Genomic DNA, 18,790 nt, shown 5'->3' on the forward strand with positions numbered 1-18,790 from the left:
AGCTTCTGACTCCCACATGCAAAGTAAGTACTGTTGAAGGCTACAGCATTGCAGACTTAGGGCAGGAAAAGTTACTATTCAAATAAAAACAAGCACATACTCTTCCCTCCTTTCTCCACATCTGACCTGTCATTAGGCCCTGCTAGCATGGACACAGAGAAGCAGCGGTACTGTGTGGAGAAGCGGTTTTGGAAGACCCTGGGAATAGGGTGGTCGAACATGTTGAAAGAGAACTAGAAGGAGGAAAGAGAAACAAGTATTAAAACAAAGGTACATTTCTTCATGTCAAAAGCCAAAACATGTCAGAGTAATTAATGCTACTAAACATTGTCAGAGAACACAATGTACTGAAATCTTCAATGTAATCTTACTAAATACAAAACAGGCCATGCCAAGCCTGTCCTGAACCTTTTTCAGGGCTGTGCTCCCATCTTCATCCTCAGGATCAAGGCCCAACCTCTTGCATACCTCAGAGACTTGTACTGACAGCCCCACAGACTCCTGCCTGGGCTAGTTCCTCTGCCTTGAACACTTTTCCTATTATCATTAATCTAAACAATATTTGTTAATTGAAACATCTCTTTATTGAGTGCCTACTGTCTGCCAGGCTCTGATACGAGCACAAGGGAAGCACCACTCCAGTGATGTCTGTCCACTAACAAAATAGATACCACCCCTGTCCTGGTGAAAATGACACTCAAAGCAAGAGAGATATACACTCAAAGCAACGGACACACACACATGTGTGTCTGGCAGTTCTGAAGACAAGCAGCAGGGTAAGTAGACACAGGGCTCCTGGGAATGCTATTTTAAATAGGTGGTTAGGAAGGGACTCTGCACAAAGACCTGAATGCTATGAGAGGGAGCCAGGCAAAAAAGAGGGAAAGACATTCCAGGCAGCAGGAAGAACAGGTACCCAGTGGTTGCACCCCTTCCCCTGGGTTCCAATTACCATCCTTTCCTTTCCCTAGGAAGCCTCTCTTGCTCTGCTGAGGGTCAGGTCTAGTGCCTCTCCAGTGTGCTCTCATAGCACAAAGTAGGTACACGTTACACTATGTTATGATGCTTTCTTACAGCAACAAGCAAAGCTAAAACATGATGCCATTAAAAAGATAAGATCCTAGATCTTAAACTGTAGACTAAGATGAGGCTTAGCAAACATGTATCAATTTGAAGGTTTTCTCAAAGTACAGTATTCCTCCCACCCCCACCCCCATATCCACAGGGGATACATTCCAACATCCCCAGTGGACGCCTGAAACCACAGATAATACTGAAATCTATACATACTATGTTTTTTCTTATACATATCTACAATTTTCTTATACATATCTACAATAAAGTTTAATTTATAGGCTGGGTGCGGTGGCTCAGGCCTATAATCCCAGCACTTTGGGAGGCAGAGGCAGGTGGATTACCTGAGGTCAGGAGTTTGAGACCAGCCTGGCCAACATAGTGAAACCCTCTCTCTACTAAAAATACAAAAATTAGCCGGGCGTGGTGGTACACGCCTGTAATCCCAGCTACTCAGGAGGCTGAGGCAGAAGAATCGCTTGAACCCAGGAGGCGGAAGTTGCAGTGAGCCGAGATCGTGCCACTGCACTCCAGCCTGGGCAACAGAGCAAGACTCCATCTCAAAAAAAAAAAAAAAAAGTTTAATTTATAAATTAGGCACAGTAAGAGATTAACAATTAATAATAAAACAATTACAACAATATACTGTAATAAAAGTTATGTGAATGTGGTTTCTATTTTAATATTTTTGGACCATGGTTGACCTCGGGTAACTGAAACCACCTAAAATCTCACAGGAGGATATATATTCAAAAGAACTGGAGGCAGAATCAAGAAGAGATTTTTGTACACCCCGTATACATAGCACAATTATTCATAATAGCTAAAAGGTGGAAGCAACTCAAGTGTCCAATGACAGATGAATGAATAAACAAATTGTGGTATGGTATATACATACAATGAAATATTATTCAGCTTTTAAAAGGAAAGAAATCCTGTCACATGGATGAACCTTGAGGATATCATGCCAAGTGAAGTTAAGTCAGTCATTAAAGGACTTATATTTTATGAGTCCGCTTCTAGGAAGTACCTAGAGTAGGCAAATTCATGGAGACAAAGTGGAACAGAGATTGACAGGGGCTGTGAGGAGCAGGAAATGGAGAGCTATTGTTTAATGTGAGCAGAGTTTCACTTTTGCAAGATGAAAAAGTTCTGAAAATCTGTTGCTCGTGAATGTACTCAACACTATTGAACTATAGACTGAAAAACGGTTAAGATGATAAAAATTTGGTTTTTTTAACCACAACTAAAAAAAAATCTGTATTAGAGAAAATTTCTTGACTTGATTCCAAATATATATTTAGTAGAAGGAATGCCACCTACTGACAAAGCAGTTTACTAGCAACTCCAAAATTAGCAAGCTGAATTAGCCATCTCCCAAAATGCAAACATAGCATGTTCCCGCCTAAAATCTGGGATGGTTCTTTACTCCCTGGCACTCTAACACAGTAATTTCCAATCTTTTGTCTTTCTTCTTTTAAGCAGCATAACTGTTCAACTAAATCTTGGCCAGAACCATAACACATGAAATAGCGTTTCTGGGTGAACAAGGCCAGAACAGGGTAGGGGCTTGCTTCCCTTGAGTGCTTCTCACTAGTCAACCTATGTAAGCCATTTCTTCTCTTTGAATATAAAAGGTAAATCCGCACAAAGGGGCAACATACTTAACAACCTGCCTGCAGTTTACCCATGAACCCGACCTTCTGCCCCTTCTTTGCTGCTCCCGATTCCATCTCTCACTTTCCTTTTCAATCCCGAGACCTAGCACACTGCCTGGAACATATCAGGTATTCTTGAGTGGATGAACTCAAGAATAGAAATAAGCCAGGGTTTGACAGTGACACACTTGGGATAAAATCTAACAATCATTCCTTGTCTTTACTAAAATAAACAGGTGACAGGAAGACAATACCATAGAGTGCTTTGCAGCCAGACAGACTTGGCTTCAACTCTCCACTCCCTACTTCTGTGACTCGAATAAGTACCTCTGTAAACGTTAGTTTTCTCATGTTTAAAATCATCATCATCCTTGCTTCCAAAGGGATTGTAGGGATTAAAAGAAATAAGCCGCGATGAGGGAGTACAGGTGTTAAAAGCTGTGTAACAGGAAATGTACCAGCAGGTATTAGCTTCCATCGTTATCATTACCGAACACAACACCGCTGTACAGATTCGAAGGCACGAACCCGTAGGCACGGAGCTCACGGAGCTGGGGCAAGAGCTGGGTGTCCCCCAAGAGCGGGGATGCCCGCTACGGATTCTCCCTGGGGAGCGCCTGATTCTGTTCCCATCCCCAGCAACCTTGCAACTAACTTTGGGTTTATGGAAACCTGTTGCGCGTCCAGCACTTGGGAAACCCGTGAATGGACACAAACCTTCCTTTCTTTCGTCAAGGAGGGCAAGTCCGGCTGAGACGGAATGCGAGCCACGTTCAGGACCGGCGGACGCGACCACAGGCGGTTAGTGGTCAAGGGTCCTGCTTGTGCCCGGTGCGGCCGATGAGCCTGCAGGCCGGACTCAGGCCCGGGTGACTCGGCACCTCCGCCGCCGTCCCGCCCCGCCCTGCCCCGCCGGGCCCTACCTCAGGCCCCCGGCCAAGGCCCAGCCCCCGCCCGCTGCCCGTCAGCGCTTACCATGATGGACACCACCTGGCAGACTCCGCTCCTCTCAGGCAATGCAACGAAGAAACCCCGCCGACCGCTCTCCCAGCCGCCGCTGCCGCTGCCGCCGCGCCAAGCCGGTACGCCCCAGAGGCTCACCGGAAGTGCCGGACCCGAGACCCGGAGGGGGGGTGCCCGGGACAAAGCGTCGGCTGCAAAAGAGAAAAGGCCAGGCGAAGACGCTAGGCTCTAAAACACCCTCAGTAGAAGCACTAAAATGCCCTTTCGTGATTTATTTCCCCTTTTATAGGTACTTTTAAAAGTTATTTTAAATTACGTGTTGACAGTATTCCCCTCCAGACGAATTTAGTAGGGCCCATTGTCCTTACGACTACACTACCCACAATGCACTACCCAGACGGCCTCTGCTTCAGCCATCGAGGACTCGGGCGGAACTAAGCTACAAATCCTTCTTCAAACCACACCAAAAACCTATTGCAAACGTAAATGCTGCCCCATTGGGTATGTGACTGAGTTTAATGTATGGTTAGAAGTATACTTTCCCTGAGGGTTCCCAGTGGGAGGCAGTAGGCTTCTCTTCCCAAAGTAAAGATGTCCGCCCAGCGTCGCGTTTCTGGGTAAAAGCGAGTCAGAGTTGAAGGGGGCAACAGTGTTTGCGTTCGGCCTCAGAGGTGACGCTTCTTTGGGGGCGGGCTGGAGTTTTCTGGCCGTGAATGGCAGAGCGCTAATGGCCGCCTCCAATGTGGCCCAATCAGAAAGAAAGGAAGGCTGGGAACTAAGAAGCTATTGGTTGGTGATCCCTGGACCAATCGGAGGAGCCGTGATTTGGCGGGAGTCTTGACCGCCGCTCTTGGTACCTCAGCGCGAGCGCCAGGCGTCCGGCCGCCGTGGCTATGTTCGTGTCCGATTTCCGCAAAGAGTTCTACGAGGTGGTCCAGAGCCAGGTGACGCCCAGTCCGGGACCCCCGCCGAGGCCTTGCCGGTGGGGAAGGGATGAGGGGGAGCGACCGTGGGTGACCGGGAGGCAGGGGAGGGCCGGGGTTCGGGTCGCCGCGTTCAGCCGGTCTGCTCTTCCCCGATAGAGGGTCCTTCTCTTCGTGGCCTCGGACGTGGATGCTCTGTGTGCGTGCAAGATCCTTCAGGTGAGTTCTGCGGACCCTAGGAGGGCGGGGCCGGCGCGAGAGGTGAGGGTGCTGCGTGGGGGCGCAGGGCGGGCAGAGTGTCAGGATGGGTGCTGAGGGCTTAGGGTGGGAGAGGGAGCAGGGCAGGAGGTGAGCAGCAAGTGAGAGGAGAGAGACTCGGAGGAGAGGTTGCCTCCCTGTCCCAACGGTGTGGGGTGGGATAAAGGATTAAGTAAAAGGTAAAGAGACTAGTTTGTATTTTTGCAATAAGCTATTAATATTAATAGGTGAACACAGCAGTTGCATTTGGGGGAAACTTTGGATCTGTAGTGGCCTCTCAAATGGGGGATTTGAGAGAGAGGAATCTGTGACAACTGTGGGTAAAGTCGTGTCATAGGTGTTGCTGGGAATATGGGAGCCCCTAGTCTATTAGGGAAGATCGTTAGTTTGGTTTTGAATAGGGCATAGTATTTACGTTGTTTTGGTCAGGCCCTTGGATCAGGAACTTTTCAGAAGGCCTGGAAGTTAAATCGGCATTTCTCCCCGATGTTTTACTTTGGTAATTTGCAAAATTCACAGAATGGTATGGTAAACGCTCATATCCCTAGCACCTAGCTTTTCCCGTAAGCATTTCACTAACTTTAATGTTATCCCGTGTCTTTTGTCTCTCAACCCGTCTAATCTTCCTCAGTTTCTTTTCAAGGTAAATTGCTAATGTCCTAAATAAGATAGGCTTTGAAAACACTCTCTCTCCAGGCCTTGTTCCAGTGTGACCACGTGCAATATACGCTGGTTCCAGTTTCTGGGTGGCAAGAACTTGAAACTGCATTTCTTGAGCATAAAGAACAGGTATTGAAGATGCGTTTTAGAATAACGTGGCTTTTTACTCAATTGTAATTTCTTGACACAGCATTCTATTTCCACGATAGATTAAGTGTGTATTTAAGTATCAGCTACATTAGGCAATATGGAAGAGAAAAACATGCTGTATATACTGGTGACTTACCACGCCCAAGTTGTAGAAGCAAAATTGACAGCAAAAAAAGATAATGAATGTGGATAGCCCCAACTTTGAACTTGTTTTGCAGAAATTTGATTGTAAGGTGCTTGGAATCTAGCAGTTTTAATATGGTCTAGTTAAAATTATTTTATTTTATTTTGGTTTATTTATTTATTTTTATTTTTTTTGAAACGGAGTCTCGCTGTGTCACCCAGGCTGGAGTGCAGTGGCACGATCTCGGCTCACTGCAAGCTCTGTCTCCTGGGTTCATGCCATTCTTCTGCCTCAGCCTCCTGAGTAGCTGGGACTACAGGCACCCGCCACCACACCCGGCTAATGTTTTTGTATTTTTAGTAGAGACGGAGTTTCACCATGTTAGTCAGGATGGTCTTGATCTCCTGACTTTGTGATCCGCCCACCTCCGAAAGTGCTGGGATTACAGGCATGAGCCACCACGCCCAGCCTTTATTTATTTATTTTTGAGACGGAATCTCGCTTTGTCACTCAGGCTGGAGTGTCATGGTGCAATCTTGGCTCACTGCAACCTCTGCCTTCTGGGTTCAAGCGATTCTCCTGCCTCAGCCTCCTAACTAGCTGGGATTACAAGTGCCCACCACCACGCCTGGCTAATTTTTGTATTTCTAGTAGAGACGGGGTTTCGCCACATTGGCCAGGCTGGTCTCGAACTCCTGACCTCAAGTGATCCACCTGCCTCAGCCTCCCAAAGTGCTGGAATTAGTTAAAATTATTTTAGAATACACTACTATTTTATGTTATTTCTCTGAGAAAATGCATCCTGGTTTCCAACTTAAAATCCAGGAACAAATTTAAACAATAGATGCCAGGATTCCTCCCACCTCTGCATGGGACCAAATGAGAGATGGGACATTGTACACCCCACAGAGAGGGGATGGGACATGGAAGAGGGTCCCTGGAGTCCCTAGCCATATCTAGGATTGTTTTGGCAGAGACAAATCCTCTCCTGATGTTCCTGTTATTATGTCAAGGACCCGCACCAGCTTGGTATTTATAAGGAAAGAAAGTGCTATAGTGATAGAGTGTGATAAAGGACTTAATATTTAAGTACCCATAAAGTATTTGCTAAAAACTTAAACCTGTACGATGCCATTAGCCTGGAGAGGCACGCAGCATAGTACTGTGAGGTCTGGAGAGACCCAATCACGTGCTCGAAGTCTTGTTCTGCTCCTCATTAGTTTCTTGAGCCTGTCCATGAGACTTGGGCTTGCTGAGTCTCAGCGTGCTCCTGGGGAAAACTGGGAGCCCCAGGGCCCACCCTGCTGTGTCACCATGCTAAAGCACTTAGCATGCCAGCCTGGCCATTTTTTGGAGTCCCTTGCCACGTGGGCCTCGCCACATGTCAGGGACTGAGTGAGTTTAAGCAGAACAACTCAGAGGCTTAGTGATGAAGGAAAAGGGGCCTCCTCGATATAGCTACTTTACAATATCTTCCCTTTTTTTCAGTTTCATTATTTTATTCTCATAAACTGTGGAGCTAATGTAGACCTATTGGATATTCTTCAACCTGATGAAGACACTATATTCTTTGTGTGTGACACCCATAGGCCAGTCAATGTCGTCAATGTATACAACGATACCCAGGTACTTTTTGTGCTATGCCCTCAAACTCTCTGTACTTTTTATTGCCATGTACAATGTCTCACCTGGTGTTCTTGGTAAGGTGTGTGTCTGACTACCCTGTGGGACTGGGAACAGCCTGAACACAAGAACTTGGTCTTTGTCATCTTTTTTTTTTTTTTTTTAAGGAGAAGCTGGAGTACACTGGCACAATCATGGCTCACTGCAGCCTCAAACTCCTGGGTTCAACTGATCCTTCCTGCCTCAGCCTCCTTAGTAGGTGGGACTACAGGCACATGCCACCACGCCCAGCAAATATTTGTTTTTATTTTTGTTGAAATGGAGTCTTGGCCGGGCGCGGTGGCTCACGCCTGTAATCCCAGCACTTTGGGAGGCCGAGGCAGGCGGATTACGAGGTCAGAAGATTGAGACCATCCTGGCTAACATGGTGAAACCTCGTCTCTACTAAAAATACAAAAAATTAGCCAGGCATAGTGTCGGACGCTTGTAGTCCCAGCTACTCAGGAGGCTGAGGCAGGAGAATGGCATGAACCCGGGAGGCAGAGCTTGCAGTGAGCCGAGATCGTGCCACTACACTCCAGCTTGGGCGACAGAGCGAGAGTCCGTCTCCAAAAAAAAAAGAAAAAAAGAAAAGAAAAATCAGCCTGGAGTTGCTTTTAGACAGGAGTTTTAGTCACCACTTAGGGGTTACACATCTTCATGTCCTATATCAGACAGAGGCCAAGTTGTGGGGCGTTCATTTTATTGGTGTATGACGTAAGAGGATGCTGTGTTTCCAGACTTAAGTAGACTAGATGGTTCTCAAAGAATTGTTTTCAGATTTTCATAATTTCTGCATACCACGTATGGTGTAACTCTGGTGCCTCACTGGTAATGAAAACAAGAAAATTCCTTAGAAGCCTGGAACTCTTGTTAAATAGGTAGCTATTTGTATGAACAGGAAACTGAGTCAGCTTATTAGGAAATGATAAGATTCTGCAGAAGAACATATTGTATAGTTTTCCGTAGAAAGAGGAGAGGCTTAATTCCTTTTTGTTTTGAACTTAGATCAAATTACTCATTAAACAAGATGATGACCTTGAAGTTCCCGCCTATGAAGACATCTTCAGGGATGAAGAGGAGGATGAAGAGCATTCAGGAAATGACAGCGATGGGTCAGAGCCTTCTGAGAAGCGCACACGGTTAGAAGAGGTGAGTTTGGGTCTCTCACAGCCATCCCAGAGGAACTTGTACTCCCAGAGGTCGGAGGTCATCCTGAAGCCTGCCAGGCCGAGGTGTAACTGAGGGCAGTGGGAAGTGGAGAAGTTAGCAGGCATGGATGCTGACCCTGGGCTCTGCTGTCCCCTGGTTATGTGGCCTCAGGCAGGTTACTGGACTTCCCTAAATAGTGGCTTATCTGTCCAATAGGATCCTGTCAGAAGAAATGAAATTTAGGACAGCTCAGCTCTGCGGCTAGATAGCAAAAAAATAATGTAGAGAAGCAATAAATAGTGTAACCCCCACCCCTTCCTTTTCTACTGTCTTCTAGCATCACTTACTGTGCAGTCACTGCAGAGGAGCAATGTGGGTCTGCATCCCTTGGCCAGGCCCAGTCCCAGACAATTACTGCAGGGGAGGTATCTTGTATGTGAAGATACCAATGGTTTTCACCATGTGGACCTTGGGTCTGAACTGCTTAGTGATCTGGGGCTGGGCCCAGTGGCCTACCCAACACTACGGCTTCTGCAAGATGTAAAATGACAGGCAGAAGGTGGTTGTTCCCATAGCACAGAGGGCCATGTGATGCTTTTGAAGATGCCCTTTGGCTCCTGATCTTGGTGTGTGACCTAGAATTTGCCCCCGTAATGTTCTCGGGTCTTTCCTTCATCCTCAGCCTGACATTTCCCGGTAATGTGCTTTTGGGAAGCCTTTTTGAGCCATATTTGAGATGTTCAAGACATTCTCCATTTGGGGAAGGGGCAATGCCCTTCAAACTGAGGCATGCTTCTCTCTTCTTTCTCACCTTTGTCACTTTCACTAGGTTTGGGTGTCTCATAGGGAACCTCTTGGACCCACTGTTATATTTTCTTACCTCTTGCCCAGCTCTTTGTTCTATTTTTTGGAAGACTTTTTTTTTCTTTTTTTTTTCCCCAGACAGGGTCTCTCTCTGTTTCCCAGGCTGGCCTCAAACTTCGGGCTCACTCGATCTTGCCACTTCAGCCTCCCAAGTAGCTGAGACTAAGCACATGCCACTACACTCAGCTTGGTCTTTATCTTCTAATCTTTGATTTGTGAGGGGTCCTTTTTGTTCTCTGAATTTTTTTTTATATAGCATTCTTTTAACTATCGATGAGCTGCATTTCATTGGTTCCCAAATGTCAGTATCCAGTGGGATTTCCCGGGAAACATTCATGTTCTACAGATAAGTCTTGGAATTTTCCACTCTGACTAATAAACAAATATTTTTTAAGCACTTACTATGTGCCAGGTACCAGTTAGGCCCTGGGGTGCGGGGATGAGAGCAAAGTCCTGCCTTTGCAAAGCTTTCCATTGGGGGAGACAGATACTGATCATGTAAATGAGCACGATTACGGAAAGCTTTCAGGTACCAAACATGAGTTAGCAGGGGATGGAGCCAAGAGGATTCCTGGGCAGAGCATCCATAGACACTGCAGCTCTGAGGTGGGAAGGAAAGTTTCAAGGAAGGCTTGGCCAGCAGTGCCAAAGGAACAGGCAAATGAGAACAGACCAGTGGGTTTGGCAACAAAGAGAAGGTAGGTTGTCTTGATGAGATACAGGAAAATAATCAGCGTTTCCTTTTACATACTTAACACATCAATTTGGAATTTGTGTTTGTAAATGTTTAACATAATATTCATGGATTATAATAGGCATAATTTCCCACCAACTTTTTATTTTGAAATTTTTTGAAATGTATACAGTGGTTGAAAGGATAGTACAGTGAATATCTATATACCTTCAATCTAGAGTCAACAGTGGATCATGACTGTAGGTGGTCTCAGCTACTTGAGAGGCCAAGGCAGGAGGATTGATGAAGCCCAGGAATTCGAGAACAGCCTGGGCAACATGAAGAGACCCTGTCTCAAAAAAAACAAAAACAGTTTTTCACATTTGCTTTCTTTCTGTGTATTCTTTTTTCTGTATTATTTGAGAATAGATTGCAGAAACTGATATTCTTTTTTATTTTTTATTTTGTTTTTTCTTGAGATGGAGTCTCACTCTGTCACTGAGGCTGGGGTGCAGTGGCACGATCTCGGCTCCCTTCAACCTCTGTCTTCTGGGTTCAAGCGATTCGCCTGCCTCAGCCTCCCAAGTAGCTAGGATTACAGGCATGCACTGCCACACCCAGCCAGAAACCATGATATTCTACACAGTCTTTCATAAGCAGCTCCTAAGAATAAGGACATTCTTCCCCATAAACACAATGCCATTGTCATACATAAGAAATGAATAATATCCTAATGTCATGTAATGTTCAGCCCATATTCAGGTCTCTTTAATTGTCCTCAAAATATATTTTGCAGCTATTTTTATTTCTGAACTATTCTCCAATCAAGATTAAGACATTTAGCTATTCCTCTTTACTGTCTTAACCTAGAACCATACCTTACCTCTTTTTTTTCTTTTGTTTTGTTTTTAATGACATTGAAGGCCAGTTCTCTTTTCTAATATTTACTACTACTTGTTTCTTCATGGAGTACTTTAACTTGCTTCTCTATCCCTGCATTTTCTATGATCTGTAAATTAGGTCTAGAGCATTGATTTTAATAACATTAAGCATTCTTGAGAAGAATACTTTTTATATAATTAAAACCTGTGCATGATTTATAACTAAGTATGTGTATATTAGAGGTATATATATATTTTTTTGAGATGGAGTCTTGCTCTGTCGCCCAGGCTGGAGTGCAGTGGTACGATCTCGGCTCACTGCAAGCTCCCGGGTTCATGCCATTCTCCTGCCTCAGACTCCCAAGTAGCTGGGACTACAGGTGCCTGCCACCACGCCCAGCTAGTTTTTTATATTTTTAGTAGAGACGGGGTTTCACCGTGTTAGCCAGGATGGTGTCGATCTCCTGACCTCATGATCCTCCCACCTCGGCCTCCCAAAGTGCTGGGATTACAGGCGTGAGCCACCGTGCCCGGCTGCTTTTTAGAGGTATATTCTTAGAAATATTTTTACCAGCCTGGTGTGGTGACTCAAGCCTGTAATCCCAGCAGTTTGGGAGGCCAAGGCGGGTGGATCACCTGAGGTCAGGAGTTTGAGACCAGCCTGACCAACATGGAGAAACCCTGTCTCTACTAAATACAAAAATTAGCCAGGAGCAATGGCAGATGCCGGTAATTCCAGCTACTCGAGAGGCTGAGGGAGGAGAATTGCTTGAACCTGGGAGGCGGAGGTTGTAGTGGGCCAAGATCACGCCACTGCACTCCAGCCTGGGCGACAGAGCAATACTCTCGTCTCAAAAAAAAAAAAAAAAAAAAAGAAATATTTATACCAGACTGGACAACATAGCAAGACACTGTCTCTACAGAAAAATAAAATAAAAATTAGCCAGGCATGGTAGCATGGTCACATAGGCCCGGCTACTTGGGAGGCTAGAGTGGGAGGATGCCTTGAGACCAGGAGGTTGGTTGAGGCTGCAGTGATCCATGATCACATCACTGCACTCCAGCCTGGGCAACAGAGCAGGACCTCATCTCTTAAAAAGAAAAGAATGAAATATTTTTATTAATAGGGGTGCACATTCAAAGAGGTTTAGAGACAATAGGTTATAAATAATTGTTTTAAGGAGTTCTGCTATAGGCCGGGCGTGGTGGCTCACGCCTGTAATCCCAGCACTTTGGGAGGCCGAGGTGGGTGGATCACGAGGTCAGGAGATTGAGACCATCCTGCTAACACGGTGAAACCCCATCTCTACTAAAAATACAAAAAATTTCCCAGGCATGGTGGCAGGAGCCTGTAGTCCCAGCTACTCAGGAGGCTGAGGCAGGAGGATGGTGTGAATCCAGGAAGCAGAGCTTGCAGTGAGCTGAGATCCACCACTGCACTCCAGCCTGGGCAACAGAGCAAGACTCCGTCTCAAAAAAAAAAAAAAAAAAAAAAAAAGAGTTCTGCTGTAAAGAAAAGAGGAGACATGGGGTCGAGAATCATTTTTACTTGTCTTTTAAAGGTTGGATGTTAGAGCTGGACCCCAGCAAAGATGAGATTCCGCTATAAAAATAACCATAATTATACTTAATCTACAGGTGCTATAATATCGTGGCTCAGGTCACGGGTTTCAAATTTTGTATCTGCTATAACAGCTTTGTGACTGTAGGCAAGTGACTTAACCTCTGTGTGCCATTGTAAAATAAGGAGAATAACTAGACTTAATTGTTTTGGTTCCTACTGATGTTTAACAAATTACTCCAGAACCTAGCAGCTTAAAACAACCTTTTCCTTATGCTCATGGATTCTGTAGGTTAGGAATTTGGGCAGAGCCCAGTGAGGATGACATCTTTTTGATCTGTGATATCTGGGCCCTCAGGTGGGGACTCAATGGCTAAGAACTGGAAGCATGGCTCACACATCTGCTGGGAGGGCTCCAAACCAGGACTACTGAGCCAAGCACCTGCAGGGTCTCTCCATTGAATGTGACTTCCTTACAACATGACTGCTCAGGCTTCCAGCATGAATATTCCAGTCACCCGGGCAGCCACTGCATGGCTCTCCCGACCAGCCTTGGAGTACCTCAGCATCCTGTAGCCACAAGGGAGGGGACAGGACCCCACCATGCATTGTGGCAGGGTCAAAGAAATCTCAGGCTGTGGGAATTTTGTTACTTTATTGAGGCATAATGTCTACACAATTCACTAGGTGGTACAATTCAATGAGATTTAACAAATGTATAAAGATGCAACCACCATCCCACCATGATAGAGAACAATTCCATTACCCGCAAAAAGTTTCCTCACCAGGACCATGGCTTTTTTTTTAATTAAAGTTTTTCTTTTGAGATAATTACAGACTCACATGTAGTTGTAAGAAGTAATATAGAGAGATCACTTATATACTTTGCCCAGCTTCCCCCAATGGTAAAATCCTGTAGTATAATATCACGGTCAGGATGGGAGGCTAAGGCAGGCAGATCACTTGAGCCCAGGAGTTGGAGACCAGCCTGGGCAACATGGCAAAACCCTGTCTCTACAAAAACTACAAAAATTAGCCAGGTGTGGTGGTGCACACCTATGGTCCCAGCTACTCGGGAGGCTGAGGTGGGAGAATCACCTGAGCCCAGTAAGTCGAGGCTGCAGTGAGCTGTGAGCACACAACTGCATTCCAGCCTGGGCAACAGTGTGAGACTATCTCTAAAGAAAAGAAAGTCTCCTTTCTAAATTTATAAATCATGTAATTTTTCAGTTGGCACTCTAAAGGTTAGAAATCATTGTGAAAGTTCTGCCAGAAACTGAATATGTCTATTCCATTTATGCATTCAAAAACTGCCAAAGTAACCCATGGGTATTGCTTTAAAAAAAAAAAAAAGATACAGAACATTTCCATCACTGTAAGGATCCCTCTGTTGCCCTTTTATAGCCACACCCACTTGTCTGCTGCCTGGTAACCACTAGAGAGCTCCATTTCTGTAATTTCATTTCAACAATATTATGGAAATGGAAATGGAATTATACAGTATGTAGCCTTTTGGGATTGGCTTTTTTTCGCTCTGCATAATTCTTGGAGATTCATCCATGTTTGCTTGTATCAATGGCTCATTCCTTTTTCGTCCATCAGCATTGTGCAGTTTTCAGTGTATAAATTTTCTGTTTTTGTTAGATTTATACCTGCATAAAAACAAACAATATTTATTATTTCTGTGTGCTAGCCATAAATACATGGACACCAAAATTTAAAATACAATATCATTTGCAGTCAGTCAAAAAAATGCATAATCTGCTGTTGTTGGGTAGAGTGTTTTAGAAATGTCACTTACATACTGAGAGTTGGTGGTGGTGTTGAGTTCTGTTTGCTTGCTGCTTTTCTGGCTAGTAATACTTTCAACTCTTCAGAAAGGGACATTGAAGACCCCAACTCTGATTATAGATTTGTTTGTTTCTCCTTCCAGTTCTATCACTTTTTACTTCACGTATTTATAGCTCTCTTGTGCACACACATTTAGGATTGTGGTGTCTTTTTGGTGGATTGACCCTTTTATTCACTTAGTGTCCCACTCTGTCTCTGGTAATTTGCTTTGCTCTGAAGTGTGATTTATCTGATATTAATATTGCCACTCCTGCTCTCCTTTGATTAATGTTTGCACGATATATCTTTTCACATTCTTTAGTTTCATTCTGCCTATATTGTTACATTTGTAGTGAATTTTTTAAAACAGCATACAGTTGGGTCATATTTTTAAATCATGTTTTTTAAAGCCATTCTCTATCTCTTAATTGATAAACTTAGCTTACTTACATTTATTTTAGTTACTGACACGTTAGGGCTTAAGTCTGACATTTTATTTTCTGTTTCCTGGTCTCTGTTTTTTTTATTCAATTTTTTTCTTTTTCTTTTTTCTTTTTATTTTTTTTTGAGATGGAGTTTTGCTCTGTTGCCCAGGCTGGAATGCAGTGGCGCGATCTTGGCTCACTGCAACCTCTGCCTCCCAGGTTCAAGCAATTCTCCTGCCTCAGCCTCCCGAGTAGCTGGGACTACAGGCACGTGCCACCACGCCCAGCTAATTTTTTGTATTTTTAGTAGAGATGGGGTTTCACCTTGTTGGACAGGCTGGCCTCAAACTCCTGACCTCAGGTGATCCGCCCACCTCAGCCTCCCAAAGTGCTGGGATTACAGCCACTGCGTCCAGCCTGTTTTCTTTCTTTTTCTTTCCTCTAGTGTTTGTGAGTGTATCTCCTTGTATAGATTTTTTAGTGGTTGTTTCAGGTTATTACATTACATATCCATAATTTATCACAGTCTGCTGGTATCATCGTTTTACCAGTTGAGTCACATGTAGAAACCTTATCTTCTTTTTTTTTTTTTTTTTTGAGGTGGAGTCTCACTCTGTCACCTAGGCTGGTGTGCAGTGGCACAATCTCAGCTTACTACAACCTCTACCTCTCGGGTTCAAGCAGTACTCCTGCCTCAGCCTCCCGAGTAGCTGGGACCCCAGGTGTGCGCCACCATGCCCGGCTAATTTTTGTATTTTTAGTAGAGATGGATTTCACTCTGTTGGCCAGGTTCGTCTCAAACTCCTGACCTCAAGTGATCCACCTGCCTCAGCCTCCCAAAGTGCTGGAATTACAAGCATGAGCCACTGTGCCTGGCCTTGTCTTCTCTTAATGTCTTTTACTCTGCCCCATTTATAATATAATTTTCTTAAATATTTCCTCCACATATACAGTGTTATAATTTTTGCTTCAGTAATTAAGCATAATTACAAACTCAAGAGGATAAGTAAGGAAAGCCTATTGTATTTACCTCATTTTTGCTTACTGTATTTTTTTCTTCCTTTCCAGTATTCTAAGGTTTCTTTTCCATTTCCTTTCTATTTAAGAGTCTCCTTTAACCGTTGCTTTGGGGGAGAGCTGCTGGAGATAAATTCCCTTAGTTTTCCATCTTTGAGAATTTCTTGATTTTTTTTTTTTATTCCTAAAAGGTACTTTTACTGGATGTAGAATTCTGGGTTAATACTTATTTTCTTTCAGCATTTGGAAAATACTGTGCCACTTACTCTGGCTGCCGTGATTTCTCATGAGAAATCCTCTGTCATTCAGGCTTTTTCCATATCATGAAAGTCTTATTTTTCTTTGGCTGTTTTTGAGATATTTTGGTTTGTTTGAGTGTTCAGAATTTAATTAGGATGTTAGGATGTGTCTTGGTGTGGATTTGTGTCTATCCTATTTGTTTCTCTTATTTTTTTGAGACAGAGTCTTGCCCTGTCGCCCAGGCTGGAATGCAGTGGCACGATCTCAGCTCACTGTAACCTCCACCTCCCATTACCCAGCTTCTTGAATCTGCAGGTTTATGTCTTTTTTTTTTTGAGGCAGAGTCTCACTCTGTCTCCCAGGCTGGAGGACCTGCAACCTCTGCCTCCTGGGTTCAAGCAATTCTGCCTCAGCCTCCTGAGTAGTTGGGATTATAGACATGTGCCACCATGCCTGGCTACTTTTTTTGTATTTTTAGTAGAGATGAGGTTTTTCCATGTTGGCCAGGCTGGTCTCAAACTCCTGGCCTCAAGCAATCTGCCCACCTCGGCCTCCCAAAGTGTTGGGATTACAGGTGTGAACCACCACACCCAGCCAGCAGGTTTATGTCTTTTGCCAAATTTTCAGCCATTATGTCTTCAAGTGTGTTTTCAGTGCACCCTCTTTCTCCTCCTCCAGGGCACTGATGACGTGAATGTTAGCTCTTTTGTTGTAGCCCCACAAGTCCCAGAGGTTCTAGTTTTTTTGGTCTATTTTTTCTCGGTTGTTCAGACTGGTTAATTTCTGTCTTTCTGCCAGTTTACTAATTCTTCCCTCTGTCCCCTTCATTCTGCTCTCGAGCCTATTTGCTGAGTTAATATTCCAGTTGTATTTTTCAGTTCTAAACTTTCTTCTTTATATATATATATTTTTTTTCTTTCTTTCTTCCTTAAACTTTGTTTAGAACACTTGTCTCTTCTTTAGATCTCTTATTTCTTTGCTGAGGCTTCCCGGCTTTCATTTGTTTCAATCGTTTGTCATTGCTCGTTGAAGCATTTTTATGATGGCTGCTTTAAAATCTTGGGCAGATAATTCTAACAACTCTGTCATCTTGGTGTTGGCATCGGTGGGTTTTCTTTTTTCATTCATTTTGAGATCATCCTAGTTCTTGGTATGATGAGTAATTTTCAAATGAAACCAGGAGATTTTTGTATTATGTGATGAGATTTCGTGTCTTCTTTAAGTCTTCTGTTTTAGTTGGCTTTCTCTGACACGGCTCCAGCAAGGAGAGTGAGTGATGCCAGGTAGAGGTAAAAGATCAGGTTCCCCACCTGATGTCTATCACCTGGGGCAGTGAAGGTCCAGGCTTCCCACTTTGCTGCCTCTTACCCTCCTAGCAGGGAGGGGAGGAATTTCTCATTACTAGAAGGTGGGGGTGGAAGTCTGGGTTCTCCCACCATTGGTTCTCCCACCCAGAGGTGGGGTGTGGACTTGTCACCAACCAGCAGGGGTTGCAGTCTCAGTTCCCTCCTTGGCCTCTCTGATACCACCAGACAGAGGGCTTGGGGTGCCTTGCTACAGCTTCGCAAGGATGGGAGCCTAGGCTCCCACTGGGCCTTTGCTGGGGTGGATATGGATGTTCTTGGTGGTATTGGCTAGAGTAGATGGGCTATTGCCTAAAAGCTTTCTGTCTTGGGAGGTTGCTCCTTCCCAGTCCTTTGACTAGACAGAGCAGCTTTTGTGGGGTTTTTTTGTTTTGTTTTGTTTTGTTTTGTTGTCTGCACCTGTTGGTATTTCTAGGTTGCTGGCTTTTCAGCTCCAAGTCTGGCATATATGAACCAGAAGGAAAACTCCAGGAACACTGTGTTGTTCCTCATGTCCCAGAGTCCCTAACTGCTCTGCCTTCACCTCTACCTTTCAGAGTCTTACTTTGTTTTTTTTTTTTTTTTTGTTGTTGTTGTTGTTGTTTGTATGTTTCTGAGGCAGAGTCTTGCTCTGTTACCCAGGCTGGAATGCAGTGGCACAATCTCGGCTCACTGCTACCTCCACCTCCTGGGTTCAGGCGGTTTTCCTCCTCAGCCTCCCAAGTAGCTGGAATTACAGGCATGTGCCACCACGCCCAGCTAATTTTTGTATTTTAAATAGAGACGGGGTTTTACCATGTTGGCCAGGCTGGTCTTTAACTCCTGACCTCATGTGATCCACCCGCCTGTCTCCAAAGTGCTGGGATTACAGGCATGAGCCACTGCGCCCAGCCTTACTTTGTTTGTTTGATCTATGATGTCGAAGGGTTTCCGGTATATTTAATGAATGTATGGGGAAAAACATATCTACTCCATTTTCCCAGAAGCAGGAGTCTCGGGACCATGGATTTCTAAACCTACCACATTATTCCATGCCTTTGTTGTGAAGATTAAACGAGGTTGTGCCTGTAACATTAGAATAGTTCCTAACGCATGGTAGAATATAAGAAATGTTAGCTCTCATCCATCCTGATGTGGACGCTGGTACAAAGTGGGTGTGAGCTTACCTTGGATCCCATAGTGCTGTGGGTGACAGCAGCTAGGGTGGATGAACACAGTTTTGCCTGGAGCAGGTGCTTGGGAAGCCCCTACTCTTTCTGCCCATGGTGTCTGGAGAGCTGGGAGCCAGAAGGGGTCACAGCCATCCCTTGCCTCCATGCCTCTCTTCCGTAG

The 18,790-nt window shown here is 44.6% G+C and overlaps 2 protein-coding genes across 7 annotated transcripts in view; one reads left to right on the forward strand and one right to left on the reverse strand.

The window, feature by feature from the left end:
- Positions 1 to 3,838, reverse strand: part of UFD1 (ubiquitin recognition factor in ER associated degradation 1) — a 29,239-nt gene extending 25,401 nt beyond the window's left edge. Inside the window, exons 1-2 of one of the 3 annotated variants that reach the window (XM_003814045.4) lie at positions 3,708 to 3,838; positions 101 to 233 (exon numbers count right to left, since the gene is read on the reverse strand). In XM_003814045.4, coding sequence (XP_003814093.1) covers positions 101 to 233; positions 3,708 to 3,710 — 136 coding nt within the window. In that variant the 5' untranslated portion in view covers positions 3,711 to 3,838. Of the gene's footprint in view, positions 1 to 100; positions 235 to 3,707 lie in introns of those variants that run through there. The other 2 variants (XM_034949236.2, XM_055105609.1) reach the window with 2 other exon arrangements.
- An 18-nt stretch (positions 3,839 to 3,856) lies between these two features.
- Positions 3,857 to 18,790, forward strand: part of CDC45 (cell division cycle 45) — a 41,362-nt gene continuing 26,428 nt past the window's right edge. For 3 of the 4 annotated variants that reach the window (XM_034949230.4, XM_034949232.4, XM_034949233.4), the window contains exons 1-6: positions 3,857 to 4,196; positions 4,451 to 4,639; positions 4,778 to 4,837; positions 5,573 to 5,665; positions 7,299 to 7,436; positions 8,481 to 8,624. In XM_034949230.4, coding sequence (XP_034805121.1) covers positions 4,589 to 4,639; positions 4,778 to 4,837; positions 5,573 to 5,665; positions 7,299 to 7,436; positions 8,481 to 8,624 — 486 coding nt within the window. In that variant the 5' untranslated portion in view covers positions 3,857 to 4,196; positions 4,451 to 4,588. The remainder of the gene's footprint in view (positions 4,197 to 4,450; positions 4,640 to 4,777; positions 4,838 to 5,572; positions 5,666 to 7,298; positions 7,437 to 8,480; positions 8,625 to 18,790) is intronic. The other variant, XM_034949235.4, reaches the window with a different exon arrangement.

This window comes from Pan paniscus, chromosome 23 (genome assembly GCF_029289425.2).
Source record: "Pan paniscus chromosome 23, NHGRI_mPanPan1-v2.0_pri, whole genome shotgun sequence".
NCBI lineage: Eukaryota > Metazoa > Chordata > Mammalia > Primates > Hominidae > Pan > Pan paniscus.